General features: G+C 38.8%; 1 protein-coding gene across 5 annotated transcripts in view; it reads right to left on the bottom strand.

Annotated features, from left to right (window-relative positions):
• PIGN (phosphatidylinositol glycan anchor biosynthesis class N) overlaps positions 1-15,549 on the bottom strand; it is a 98,968-nt gene that overhangs the window by 61,957 nt on the left and 21,462 nt on the right. For all 5 annotated transcript variants that reach the window (XM_062498723.1, XM_062498542.1, XM_062498799.1 and 2 more), the window contains 4 exons: positions 13,618-13,724; positions 7,450-7,574; positions 6,099-6,229; positions 2,201-2,317 (listed from right to left, as the gene is read on the bottom strand). In XM_062498723.1, the coding sequence (XP_062354707.1) occupies positions 2,201-2,317; positions 6,099-6,229; positions 7,450-7,574; positions 13,618-13,724 (480 nt within the window). The remainder of the gene's footprint in view (positions 1-2,200; positions 2,318-6,098; positions 6,230-7,449; positions 7,575-13,617; positions 13,725-15,549) is intronic.

Here is a 15,549-nt window from a genome sequence, read left to right as displayed (position 1 = left end):
GACCAGGCCTGAGGGAAGGCAGAGCACAGGTGATGAAACTGATGAGGAGAAGGCTGTCAACCCAGAGCAGACTCTGTGCCCTTCTGGCCATCCAATGAGCACATTCATCTCTCTGTGACAAACTGGACGGGCTAAGTCCTGCCTGTTGGCACTGCCTTTGGGGGGTACAAACCCTCCATGGCAACAATGAGAAGAAAGACAATGCACTGAGCTGCCTACAGCCTGCTTGCACTGACCAGAGCATAAGAAGTTTAGTTTCAGTCAGCATTAGAAACATTCTGTCTATATTCCCATAGACATTTAACTCAGAGACACTAGAAAGGATTGTCAATAGATGAAAGAACGTGAACATTGAAGCATGCAACTAGAAATGTAAGCCTGACACCTGCATACATCAGTGACACAGCAATCTTGAAAACACCCTCTTCCACTGCACACAGTCACAGCTCCAGCTGTATGGAGCAGGAAAGACAAATTCAAAGAACATTTCAAGACAACTCTTTTAAGCAGCTTTTTTTTTTATGTTAACATTGCAAAAATATCTGGGATTGTAACAATGGAATAGCTGAACTGTACTGACCTGCACAAGTGCCAAGTTCCATTTCAACTATTTTCTCCTTACTTCTAAGCTAGGTAACCTACTAGAAGCTCTGGTGTACTACCATAGAGAGAATAATCACTTTTTATGAAGATACTTATCACTCAAATAGAAATTCAAACTCCCAAGATACTCAGAGTATCTCAAATCTCCAATAGAGATCATCCTTGGCAATTAAGAATCTGTAAGGTTAGTGTCTAAACAAAGCAATAACATGCTTGACAGATAAAAACCTAGTAAAAAATGAACTGAGGCATTCTGATGTTTGCTTTGGTGTGCTTGGTTTTTCTGTGTGGTTGTTTGGTTTGCTAGGGTTTTTTAACCATCTGAAGCCAACTATGAAGCAGGCACAACAGGGTGCAGACAAATGTTGTCCTTTAAGTAAATACACATTACCTAACAGAAGAGGGCCATACAGCTTTCCCTATTGTGCACCTGGGAGTCAGCTCACTGCTTACCTTTTTTGAAATCTCTCACACCATTTTCATCATGACTTGAAGTCAAATGCTGAGGTTTGTACTAAAGCTGCTGAGAATCAATGAAACTGACACACACAAAATTCAGATATTACAGATCAACCTTTAGACATCTAGCAGTCTAGTAACCCTTAGACACCTAGACAAGTCTAGAAGATCAGCCATATCAGACACCAAAATCAGTTGTTTCAGTCTATTTTTTTTCTACAACTCATTTTCAATTTTATCACACATGTCATAGTTTTATAGCAGCAGTTAGGCGCAAAGAGTGAAATGTTCACAATGTATATTTCTGAAATTATCTAATCCAGTACTAAATACCTTCTTGAGAGCAGGGCGGAGTTAAAACCTCAGGGCTGAAGTAATTTTTGCCTGTTTTCCCTTGACAAACAATCCAACAAAATAGAAAGTCATTACCTGATTGATCGTCAGCAACAACCCATGACTCAAGGCATCTTAAACAGAGCAGGCTACAAGAATAGGCACATCAAAGAGGATGAGCTTGAACAATTTCATCACATGTTACAAACTCCCTAACCCCACTGATCTTTCAGTAAGACAGTGTTTATTGCATTATTTATGTGAAATTTAAAAAAATTCATTATTTTTAAAAAAAGTTTGCTCTTAAATAAATCACAAAAGGGAAAAATAACAGTAAAGAATCACAGTTTTTCATTGAGAAAAGCTGTTTACACTTGCACAAGAGCTACAGGGATGCAAATAAGACAAGTCAGTCCCTGGAAAGTCCACAGAGTTGTGCTGTGATATTAGAAAGGTGTCTTTGAACTTGTCACCTTATCATGTTTCCCTACAAATAGCGTTCAGCTTCTGGGAGTCCTCCTAAAAATTAAGTCTCCTCTGGAGCTACGTTTCAGGAGCATGAATAGCCTCCTGTCAACAAAGAGACAAATTTTTCAATTCTATGATTAGAAAAGAAAACTGACTGATGTTATCTACCCAATTTTGCAGCAGCCTCCTTAGGCATACTCTGCCACCTTTTCTTTACACACCACACAAAGCAAATCATACTTACTGAAATGGAACCAAAGTTAGAGAAGAGGTATAATGATTAAAAACACCTCCATTGCCACCAGAATCTTTCACTTAAGTTCTACAATTTACCTACCTTTCAAAAAATTGTCTTCAAAGAACTGGGATGTAACTTTCTGTGGATAATTTACCCCAGCACCCCAAACAATCAGTGGTGTTAAAGTTTCTGAGGGATGACCAGCTCCATGGGATCCTAAGACAAAACAAACAAACAAAAAAAGGTAGAAACTTAGGACATGTGCTGTAAAAACAAACAAAATCTACATGCAATAAGAATAGGCACACATGTACTAAGCTTTTGTTACAGACATACAAAAAGCCTGCTACAGACAACCTATTCCAGCTTCATAGCTTATTTTTATGTCACTAACAATAAAGGCTAAATTCAAGTTTCAAGTTGGGAAATCAATATCAGTTAAGTCAATACTATAAAGACATAAATTTTTATATTAAAACCCCTAAAATTTTAACATGCAGGAACTAAAGCCCTAATATTTTTAAAGTCTCAACATATAGGGAAATTACCATCTCAAGACATGTACACGTACTTATTCTGAGCATCTCAGTGAAACCAGGAATACCTGATTTCAGTAATGTCAGGCACATGAAGAAAAAAAATCATATAGAACTGGCCTGTGAATAAGAATTAGACTTCCACTTCAAAATCAGGAAGCAATATGCATCGCAACTGTCATCCCTGCAACAGTGATAGAAGTTCATTTTTAAGGTTTTAAAGCCTAGTAGCACACTACTTAAAAATTGATAAAACATTACTTTCTTCCCTGGGGAAATTGATTCCCTCCAGATTAACATATCAGCCACCAAAAGCAAGAAGGTTGAAAACTATGACATCTCAGCAGCAGCTGTACTCAAGCAGGAGCCACACAAGCTTGAAAGAAAAGCTGGTCATTGAACTCAGTGGGTGAGGTACCAGAGCAGTGAGATAACCCAGCCTCAAAGGGAAGAAATTTATTATACAAACCCTATGTGGGTCACTGCATGGTCTACAATATTACACATTTTCCTTATATTTGCATAGACATGTGCTCTTCCCTGTTTATAAATATATATTTTAATAAATACAAAGGACAGAGAAAGAACACTGTTGTGCAGCCTCAAGGCTATTCTGAATTTCATATCCAATTCTGTCCTTAAAACAATCACTGTGGCACAGCTGCAGAGCCAATGTTGATTACTTTAAACAGCCCAAAGCTTAAGAACACACTTGTCTGGGAATTAGATTTCTAATGCTCCTTTGTGGGCACTCTCTGGGCTCAAAAAACAGCAACAACTGCTCTTCTTTGAAGAACTTGGGAAAACAGCTTATGGAGAGAGCACTTCCTCTATCTTCCAAGGACCTGGGATTATTTCTTATATCAGTTATATTCTTATTACTGCAATAGAAGGAAAGTGATATTCTGGTGAGTTAACATTTTAGCCAAGCCAGCGGCTCCATCAGCATTTCACTGAGATTCTGCCTCTATGAATACTTCAAGACAGATACAGCTGAGAAAGGTAGCTGTACCCACTCCCTCCATGTTATAAAGAACCAGGTTTCAGCCTATCAGAATAATGAGAAGGGAAGAAAAATAATTCATTTCAGCTGGGTCAGTTCCAGGTTCCACCCCTAGCACTCTTAAAACAATAGAGTTTTTCAGAGTAAAGGAGGGAAAAAGAAGAGTTCTGTTGTTTAGTTGTCTCTTCCACACAGCACACCACACAGGTACTTGTGCCAGGATGGTAGCAGGAAAAAGAGGCCAAGGTGAGGGTAGGTATGGAACACCCTGCATTGGTGGTCAGCAATTCCATCTGATATCAATTTAAAGCAAAATCATGGGGTCAGACTGAGAAAGCAAGTGACTTCACTGGCTTTTGCCAGCAACCACAATGTCTTTGATCATGTCTAATTCTGATCATATTTTTTTCCCTAATAGGCCACCCCATCCTTCCAATGTTTATTTTAAAACTGGTGCATATCCCAATCTGCAAATAAACACTGAAAGGCTGCAGCAGGGGCTGATACTACCAACCAGCTCAAATTACAGCTCCTGAACTATCCTTCGGACAGCTCACAGCAGGCCTGAGCAGAACCTCTGAGTTGACTCTTAAATTCACTAAAATCAACTTCAAAGTTACTAACACTTCTGGCACAAGATCAAGCTTTTCCTTCAAGACAAAAAGAGATGACAGGAAACTATGACAGACCAGTGGTTCCTAAGCCTGAAGAAGTTACTCCTAAAACCTTTTACTCCCACTTCGAAGGATCCAATACATAATGAGAACACCCCTGCAGCTCACTCTGCCAACAGCACCCCAGGCAGTGTTAATAGGAGCACGGTACAGGGAAGGAATTGTTCTCCTCTATTCAGTACCCATGAGACCATCGCTAAACACCGGATCCAGTTTTGGGCTCCTCTGGTACTGGAAAGACACCCAGCAGCTAGAATGGTCTCAGTGAGGACCACTTGCCCTGTGAGAAGCAGCTGAGGGACTGAAACTTGTTCAGTCTGGAGCAGAAATAGCTTTGGGGAGAAGACACCAGAGCATCCTGCCTGTACCCCGCAGCAAGGATGGAGCCAGAGTGTCACTGTGGTGCAAGATGGGAGCACGACAGAAGAGGCATCATTTGAAACAAAGGAAGTTCAGACTGCAGATAAAGAAAACCTTTCCCCCTCCATAAGGGCAGGCAAGCACGAGAGCAGGCTGCCCAAAAGGGTTGCATAGGCTCCATCCCTTTGATGTTTTAAGGACACTGCTGAAGAAAGCCCTAGCATCTGTGTCTGATTCCAAAGCTAATCCTGCCTTGAGCAGGTGGTTGGATGTCCTGAGATCCCTATGATCATATATACAAAAAAATTATATACATATATATATATATATACACACGCCCCTATACACCCCTTCCTTTTTAAAAGCACAAGAAAAAATTTCCTGAAACATACATAAAATAGAATTAAAATTGTATTGCAAGTGGCAGTCAGCTCAATAGTAAATAATATTCAAAATGGACTATTTTGCAAATGAACAGATGGTAATTAGGCTGATTGAATAAATATACAAATATTTTTGTTATCTCTGATGGCAGTAAAAATCTGCATCCCTTCAATTGAAAACCTTGAGGATTTCACACTCAGGGTAAGATGCTGACTGTTGTTTTGCCACAACCATGCCCAGAGCACCCTTGGTTCAAAGTATCACAGTAGCTGCAAACGCACAGCACTAGAAGAGAGACTTACCACTTTCACTGACTGCACACAAGGTCAGGAGTGTTTTTAAGATTCTTGAAATAAGAAAAAACTAGGGAAAAATGTCTACATGAGCTCACCACTGTAAACCTTTCTCCTCTGCCCTACAAGCATTTGGCCACTGTGGCCATACCCTTCACAAGACCCCTCTGTAGCTATCAGCATGGCTGGCCCCTGCCTCACTCTCCTCTCTGTACTCTCAGCTCCTTCACCTTTGTCTAGCACAGTCTCCTCTAGAAAGATCACACAGCAGTCCCCTCCTTTCTGCTGTGCTTAAAAGGCCAAAATAAGCAAAATTATTCTTTACCCGTCAGAAAACCTCTCCCTGTTTTCAGTTTTTCACCAGTTCCTGGACAGATTTCTCACCTTTTCCAGGTACTTTAGAACACCAAAGTGAGAACTGTATCTCCCAGAGGGGCTGGAACAAGACCAAATTTGCTGCTGGCAGCCAAATAACACCATCTCCTCCTGCTTGAGGTGGTTTTCTGCAGCTATCTTTCTATCCCTACTAGCAGTCACTGAGGAAGTTAAGCTTTAACTTATTATCTATTTTCTGTCCAGACATGGAATGCAGCTATAACAGCAATAAACATGGATTTTCATACACAACCAACACTTAAGACACCAAATCAAAGCAGAGGTTCCAAAGCGTCTCATGGGACAGAGAGCTCTTTAATCATATACCAGATGCCCATAAACTCAGCTGACTCAATATTTAAAAAGACTCACCCCAGTCTGTCATTCCATGATCAGAAGTTAAAATAAATGCAGTTTTTCCATCATTTCCATAGAAGCTGTCAATCAGTGAAGCAATTTCTTTCACACCCTCATCCACTTGTTTAATATTGTCCTGGTATTCCCTTGAAAAATAGGAAAAAATGTTACATTCAAGGTGGCTCTCACACTTGGTATAAAGCAATTTATCCATGGTCATAAAGCCCTGTCCTTTGAGTACAGACATCTTTAACCTCAAATGAACACCAAGCTAACAAAAGGCTTCCTAGATGTAAAATCTCTCCTCCTTGAGTCTGAGATATTAAATTGTTGCAGCACAGTTTGAAGATTTCTGACACCACAGTTTCAAATGGATTTATATTTCAAATCTCACCTGTCCTTGACATAAGACTACAATTAAGACTACTACACACAGCTGCCAGGCAACCTAAGCAGAATGCCAAAACTAAGGAATTCTGGAAAACTCAAATACCTTAAATGGTAAATTGCAATAATTACTTTAAGCTGGTTACAAAATAGCAAAGAAACATCTAACCAAGCAGCCAGTCTTTTGAGATGATTCATAAACCAGCATAGACCCTAGCTTTCTGGAACAGAGGCTACATAAAAGATGTGTATATTTTTAGAAAAAGTGACCATGATTAACTTTCAGATAACCGATTTCCTATCTGTTGTTCAAGTCAGTTTTAAAACTCTGTCTTCAAAAAATCATAATAAATGAGCATTAAACATACAGCAAGTATGAACTTCAGAATGATGTAGGAAATCAGAGAATTTTCAAAGTATGCAGGGATCAAGAGAAAGATGTAAAATCCTGCAAAGCAGGATGTGAAGAAATTAAAAGTTCTCAAATAACACTTCAAGATGAATTGGTGATGAGAACTGTTAACCTAAGCTCTTCTCTTTGTTCAGGTGTAATAGGGAAAGCCAAAACATAATGCCAGAATCTGTAGCCATTATTGCTGAGCTTACTGTTGTCTATAAACTCAACGATATCACTTCAGCAGTGGGGCATCCGAAAAGTGTATCCATTTCATGTTTAAAACTGCATTTCCTACATATCTTCTAGATTATGTGTTGGCTGTAACAAAAACAATTGCTAGAAATCAGACTTGAATACAGCAGTATAACCTGACATACCGTGGAGAGTAAAAATCTGTCATTTCTACAGATGGGACCTTAATAAATAAAATAACCCCAAAAGGTCAGAATGTAGGTGATCATGGTGACACGTATGACCCTCAACACTACAAGGCTTGTTTCTGGCTTGATAAATTGCACTGTTAAAAGAGTTACTATGTGCATTTAAAACCAGTAAGAAAGATATGCACAATATCTCAATTACCTTGAGTTTGGCCGATGAGCATGTCCATTGGTGTCTATGCCTAGTAAATGCAGGAACAGAATCACTCTGTCTTCATTCAGTGCAGAGAACAATGTCTGATTGCTTCTGGAAGAATTAAAGAAGCTCTGTATGGAATAAGCCATTAATACATTATTCTGAGTAAAATGGAAGAAGGTAAGCATATCATTAAAACTAAAACACTCCTGTTACCATGTCAAAATACTAATAGTTATCAGAGTTTAAAAAGAGGAAAAATAATGACTTCCCAATTTACAGCTTGAAGGACAACTACTATCAGTATGGTCAGTCAAAATTTTCAGCTGATCTAAGACATTTATGTTGAAGTGCTCTTTTGTTGTTTGGGGGGCTTTTTCTGTTGGATTTGTCAGTTTGTTTTGGTTTTGTATGGGGGTTTTTTGAGTTTGTGTAGGCAAAAATACATCATCCCTTCTCTGCCTCCTGTATAAACCAATTGATGAACCATTCCTGAGTGCCACTTATGGCTCTCCATTTCTATTGATTTACTGAATTTAAATTGGAAGCAAAGGTCTCAAATATTCTTGCTTTGGAAGCAGGTTCTGCAGGACTGAGATACCAAGCTACAACTTGTTTGCAGAAACTAAATAAAAACAGAATAAAACACGACATGCTTTGCAAATACATGAACTACAGAACATATATCTGCCTTGCACATGTCCTACTTAAGCAGCCCTGAGGCAGATGCCAGGGGAGGATTTCCCCCTTGGAATGAATGAGTCTTGACATGGCTATTCAGTGTTAGACCAGCCACGTTACAGCAAGGCAAAATGCACGCAGACAGCTATTCCAGCATCAGCACCTTAGTAACAGCACTGCCCAAGGAAATAAAGTTGGGTAGGGTCTTAGTTCAAAAAGCATCTAGAGAACCTTGCAGTATACTAACATAAGTGAGAGTGTCTTTGAACTTCATGCAGGAGTCCAGGGAAAATGCTGCTAGAGGCAGGGAAGCATTTCTGCCATAAAACGACAGGGCAGTACACCACACAGCTGTGATAGTGATGAAGTTCTTAAAATCTATAGTTCATGCCTTGTATAAACAAAAGCCACTGTACCCAGAGGAAGACCGAAGTGGCAGCAAGGTTATCACAGTGAGCTATGCCAGGAAAACACGGCAGTATGCAATTCCACATTTCTAACTCCCTGAGTACACACAAGCCACATGGACTAATATTTGCATGCTCTCAGCTTCAGCACTTGTCCAAACAAAATCATGACCGAAGTCCAGAGATATTTTAAATAAACATACAAGACCAAAATCCGATTACATGAAATAGCAATATAATTATTTTTAAGGAGATTTTAATTTCCCACAGAGATCCATCCACCTGCACATATTTGAAACAGAGTGAAGAAGTTTTCCAGAGCACACCAGGAATTTGCAGGACACAATAAAACTGTTTCCTTAATTTCAATTAAATAAAAGGAAATCAAAACAAAGCATATAAAAACAGACAAACAGGAAAAAAAACAAAATTAAATCCTAAAATGTAGATCAATATTAGAAGGCATATGTTTTTCTACCAGAGAATGATTAAGCAAAAGAAACCATTCAGAGGAAGGCAAGGCCTGAGCTTCTCCTCTTCCACCAGACAAGTCCCCATGATACAACAAAAGCATCCCACTTCTCCAGTCCCAGCCATCTCGTAAGCCAGAGCAGCAGCAGCCAGAAAAGTCAGCCCAAGTTCTGGCCAATTACAAACAAGAAGACTAAAGGAAGATGAGTGCAACTTAAGATGCAACATCTTTTCCCATAGCCAACAGCAAAATTTATCCCATGAAGCTTGGGGGAAAAAAAAGGTTAACTGAAAAAAAACCCCAAAAAACAACAGGAAGCTCACCACGAGGAGTGATGGCTGATAAAGGCAGTGAGTTGGCAAGCAGGTACCAAATACACTAAGGGCAAAAGTCACTTCATCATGATCTGGACATCACTGAACTGTTTGTTCAGAAGTATCCTTGAATTTATTTATAGCCTGCTAAAGGCCTCTTCTTTTAGGTACTCAGTGCTCACAAAACTTGAGTCCTACCTCTACTCAACTCTAGTTTCCAACCCATTTCTCTATTTTAAGTATCTTCCCGTCTCTTTTATTCTTGCTTTCCTCTATTCAGTAAAATTGCGTCCATCGTACGTGTAAACTGAATCTCACCAAGAAGTTTCAGGGACAGTAGTAAACAACTAAGAGGCTGAGAGCACTCAGTTTTTCCAGTCTCCAGAAAAAGCACCTAAGGAGAGGTCCCACTGCTGTATACAACCATCTACCACGAGGGTGAAGGGAATCTCAATCCTCTGATTAAGTCAGACTGATCAGAGGGCCCCCAAGGTGAGACAGGGGAAACCGACAATTTGGAATGTGGAAAATTACATTAAGACAAAGAGACTTTTAAAAATTATTTGGTAAACCACAACTCTAGCCAGATATTGGAACAGCTGTTTAAAAGGCTTGTCCTTGGAAATGTTCAAAATTTGACTGGGCAAGGCCTGAGCACGTTGCTTTAACTGAACCTCCTTCATGAAGAGAGCTAGGCTCAAGACAACTACAGATGCCCTTCAGCCTTCTTTTTAAATTATTCTGGCAACTTTTGTTTGATTTTCTGTCAACTAACAACAAAATAATGCACTGGGTACAATTGATATGCAACTTAATGACATAAGCACAAAGTTTCCCATTCAAACATTTACAGCAAGCTGTGAACTTAATTATAATACAATACTAATTAAACTCCTACAACAAAATTTTAGTTATAACTGTGTGAAATCTTGATTTAATAATCTACCTCCTCAGATGGGAGAAAGCAAAAAAAAAAAGAAATAAAGACTACTTAGAAGGTCTAACAAATTATTTACAGATGTCTGAATATGAACTTTAGAATGTTAAACATCTAAGTAATTGAGGACCTTTTGTTTCCTCAAACAGTGCCTTCCATGGAAGCATGATTCTTTAGCAGAGATGATAAACTGTTGCTGACTGCATGTACTAGAGAGATCAAACAAACTTTTGCCTTTCACAAAGCTCCTTAATCTCGGACAACTTAATTTAATTGGCTGCTTAAAGCCACGCACACTGATTTGTGCTGATGGAAGAATTTAAATAGTTATGCCACTTTTCAGATGTAAAAGAAAAGTACAAGAGCAGGACAAAAATACATGCCAGGTTTAGATCCATTGAGCACAAACATGCACAAAACACTAACCTACTTAAAATAAATCATAAGACCATTGTACTGCTAATTACAGCAGAGCTATCTGTATTGAAATCCACTGGCAGAAATCAACATCCAGTCACAGCACTGTCTGCAGAGCTTCAAAGTTTAACATAATTCAGTTCTGGACTCCATCCAACACCCTGCACAGAAGGGACAGTCTGAAGGTCTGGGTGGCCTTTCTCCAGCAGAAAGGGGGACAAAGGAAGAATGGAATTCTATGTTCAAATTGAGAAAAGAATACAGAAAAAAATCCATTAATTTTTGGCCATCTGTGTCTACACGTCCCTTTCAGTGAGAAAACATTAACTGAGTATCTTAAGCATATCCTATCCTTTGATCATAATAAATTGTGGTTCGGCCATTACTGGAACTCATCTTCAAGACGGAGTTCCTGGAATTTTAAACTTTTTACTCTAAGAAAAAAAAAAAAAAAAAAAAAGGGAAAAAGGAGTTGAATCTTCCCCTAAACTATTTCCCCCTAAATATTTTAAAAAATCAGAAATGTATCACCAAGACCTTTTTTTCTCATTAGTTACTCTAGACTCCCAGTACTTTGCTCCTTAGTTTCTTAGCAGAGACTCAAACTATGATTTAGATAAAGGTTATTTAACTGAGAATCACTGAGCCACATAACAGTGACTAAACTCCATCCTTCCATTGTTTTGATGGCTTCTTAAGAAACTGCACAAATGAGCCAAAAGAAGCCCCAAACAACCCAAAAAACAGAAAAAAAACCACAGTCCATCAACTCCATGCCCATCTGGAACTCCAAACCAAACTCCAACCCAAGTTATTACCGCACATTAGTATTGCTAAATTTTCACACTGCTGTAAATAAAAAACTCACACAGTCTAGTCAGTGGTATATTTTCTGTCCCAAAAAAGGATTACACCCACCTTGTATCACGAGGATATATGACAAGAACTATCAAGTGTCACACATTTTTCTTCTACTCATGATTTAAACATAGATACAAAGAAAAAGTAGTTAGAGTTTACCATCTCCTGATGGTAGGTTTCTGTTAGTTAGCATTTTTAAAGAGAACAAGCAATTTCAGAGTGCCAGCACTAGCAGCCCAAACAAGAGTTAGCCATTCTTCAATTTATCCCCAGCATTTTTTGGAGCAGAGGAAGGCACAAGTGGCCCTCACAATGCTTGGGACCTGTGGACTGCAAAGTAGAGAGGAAGTACATTTGGTGTCTTTTGCTTCCTAAAGAGGCAGAAATCCAGGGACCATATTGGCCAACATATGAGTTAAGCAATATACTGTTAAGTACTTGAGATAAAACACAAAGGAGATGAAAAAAGAGAAGGGAAAGCAGAATTTTGATTCCAGCATACTGTCATTCCTACTTACATATAATCTCACTAGCACAGCTGAAAGTTGTTTGAGCTATAATAGCAGAGTGATCTTAATTTCAGTAAGCCTCAAGTTTCACACTCCTGAAGCAATTGTTGATGTGTAGTTGAAGAGATGATTAATGGAACATACAGCTTATGCCAGTCAATCAAGTTCTATCCATTCACAGTATGGAATTTAGATGGGCAAAATAAGTCTTGAAAATAATGGCGCTGGCTCCAAGGAAAAAGTAATCAGTAATGACATATATTTTAAACATATCATTATAGCTTGAAAGGATAAATGCCATTAGGTGTTCTGAAGCTAAAGAAAGGTAGCACCACCCTCACATACTTACACACCTCCATATGACAGCAGGGTGCAACTTTATGACAACAGCTATTCAAGTGTAACTGACAGTCTAATTTGATTGCTATTATTCATATGCATTACAACACACAACATGACACAAGTGCACTTGTGGGAAGATGATGGCACTTAGAAAAAAAACATCTTTTCACCTGCAAACTCAGAAAATCACTTCCTTTGAAAATTAGCAAGCTATAATGAACTTTTCCACCCTACATCACTATTTAAAGGAGAACCACCTTTCACTTCCTAAATAGATGATGATTTGCTTTATTGATTCATTTTGTTGGTTTTTTTTTTCATTTGATTTATGCTATACTAATGCATACAGCCCAGAGATGTTGTGAAAAAAAGTTTTAAACCTCAAACTCCACCAGGACTGTTATGAGATCCAGAAAGTATCTCACTTAATTGCTTCAGTGCCACAGATATTTATACACCAGTGCCCACTACCAGCATTTCTTAATCCAGAACAAGTGCGGTAGCATGGAACAACAAATACAGGAATTAATGAATAATCAGAAATCATGTGCCTTGGACTATTAAGATGGTGAGAGTGTCACAGAAAACAACAGTCATGAAGCAGCACTGGACCAAGTCAGCTGAGCAGAGCACCACATCAACAAATTCTACAGCTCCAGGGCCTAAGCTGTGCCTGCCTCACATCTTGTCCCCCAAAGCAAACTGACTGCTCCGGCAGCCACAGCATAGTGTGAACCACAGCAGAAAATAAGAAGGCAGCTACATCTACCAGGAAAAGCCACACTGAACAATTACAGTCAGAGTACAAGCTTGACAAAAAATAAGTCCATAATACTGCTTATTTTGCTTTCACAACAAAGACTTACAATTTCTACCATACGGCAATACGTGTTATAAAATCCTTAACTAATTACATTCAGGATCTTAAAGGGTCTATAGTACTCCAAGACACGTTTCACATTATAGGCAAACAAAAAGCCAAGAAAGTTTTTACAGGGTACTTTTATTAGCTTTAGTTTTTTCATTAGCATTGAATGACAAATACTTCCCTTTAAGCACCTATTACACTTGTCATGAAAGTTGATTCAAGAAACTTTTGCTTATGGCCTCAAGTGATAGGTCTTTCAAAACTGTCTTTCTGGTTCTAAGATAAAGTGTTAACATGTTCCACGATAAAGTTAACATGCAACTGCGCTTTTTATCAACAGGTAGCACAAAAAGATTCTCTGCTTACCTTAACATGATCAAAAACCCATATATCAAGCTTGGCTGCATCTTCTGCTCCAAAGTCCTCACTTTCTGCTGCATAACAAAATGTAAAAACATGATCTCCAGTAGCACCTGCAAAAACAATGTAGATGGCATACAAGATAGATGATTTTTTTGCTTTTCCCATAGTCAAAAATACTTTCATGCACAGGAGAAGAAACCTATCAAGAATGATGATCCTGGAAAGAAGTCAAAAATTTTCTCCTTATTTTAAACTTTCCCATAATTAATTATTTTTGGAAGCCTGGATAAAATTTTACCTCATCAGCTTATCAGCACCTCAGAGGAATGAGGAACAACATTATCCAGTATGCTCAGGCAAGAAAGTAAAATACAGAAAAGCAGATAGGAGAAAACCCAGCAAATTTAAGCAAATTAAACCAGATTTTGATTTTGAAACTAAGAATTTCACTGAGAAACTTCTAACCAAGGAAGATACATATTCATAATCTCATTTGAACACATGTTTTGTGGGCAGGCTGTTTAAGAAAAAGGTGCCCAGCTTCTGGAAGTTCAACTGAATATATGACAATGCCTTATCCATAAGGTCTCTTCTGCAGGAAAACATCATATATCACATATAACAAAGGCATCAGGAGGGTTACTGTATTTCAATTCTAGCTACTAAAGCCCAGCGGACAGCTTCAGGGAGATAATATTCAAAGCGTGCATCTTTAAAACAAGCATCTGAAACAGAAAAATGAGAACTACTGGACTATGTTCAGTCACAAAGTACAACGCAAGAGCCACTGATGTGCAAACACAGCATTTAGACAAGGCAACCCATTCTCTACTCACTGCCAAGGGAGCAAAGCAAAGAAGGGAGGAGGTGGGAGGAAAACAAAGACTGGTAAGAAATTAAACTTCAGAAGTCCTGAAAAGATTTGAAGCTAGGTCAAGTTTAGTTAAACAATTCAGTCAATGGCAGAGCTGTTATAGCTCAGGGGTGCCATTTATACTGTGACTATGTAAACTCCCTGAGGGGGAAGTGTTCTTCAATCAGTTGATGACCAGAGAGAACATACCCGAACTGCTGGATGCCACAATTATATAAGGCAGTTGCATAAGCTTCCAAGCTTGTGAATGAACCAGCATCCCTGGATAAGGCAGCTGCTTAGACAAGATGATGTGGAAAGCCACACAAAGGGATGCAGGTATTTCAGGCCAGGTAGATGAAAGCTGGCACAGATTTTCTAGTGCAGCTCTCCCCTGCACCCCTGGAGATGTTACTACTACTTATGACACAGAACACTCACTGCAGTTCTCAGTCTCAAAGAAAAGGAAGAAAACACTGACAGGCATTAAAAGTGAACGCAGGAGCTCCAAATGGTGGATAAACAAGTTCAAACGAAGAAACAAGTCCTGTCCATCACTGCCAGAATGACTGATAGTCTAAGAGGATAGAATGCTGTAGTGTTTTCTCAGTGCAACAGCAAACCTGAGAAGTCCTTCCTTGAGAAGTGCCACACCAAAGAAGCCAAATGACAGCACAGAGTTTGCAGACAAACAAAGGAACACATCTACCACTTAATTATTTCCAATTTCTTCCAAAGCAAAACAAAATAATCAACCCAATCCTGCACTGCTATAAAGAGAAATGGTGGCAAAATGAAGTCATACCAGGAAAGTTTTGAAAGTGCCTGCACAGCTTATAAAATAACTGTTTATATTTTTTAATAAGAAATGCTACTATGCAAAATGTTAGGAAATATTATTTTAGTTCTATTGTTTGAGGGGAAAGGCAACAGTATGCCAACACTTTCTTTAAGTCTGGGAATGAGGAAGCAAAGATAGAATAGAGAAGTAGAAGAAAGCCAGGGATGAAAACATCTTTTAGAAGTACAGAGCTCTGCTGGGTTTGATGATGCCATTACACTATGGGAAATAACTGGAGATG

This window comes from Cinclus cinclus, chromosome 1 (genome assembly GCF_963662255.1).
Source record: "Cinclus cinclus chromosome 1, bCinCin1.1, whole genome shotgun sequence".
Taxonomy (NCBI): Eukaryota; Metazoa; Chordata; class Aves; order Passeriformes; family Cinclidae; genus Cinclus; species Cinclus cinclus.
Note: the sequence above shows the minus strand (reverse complement) of the source record. Positions and strands in the feature narration are given on the sequence as shown.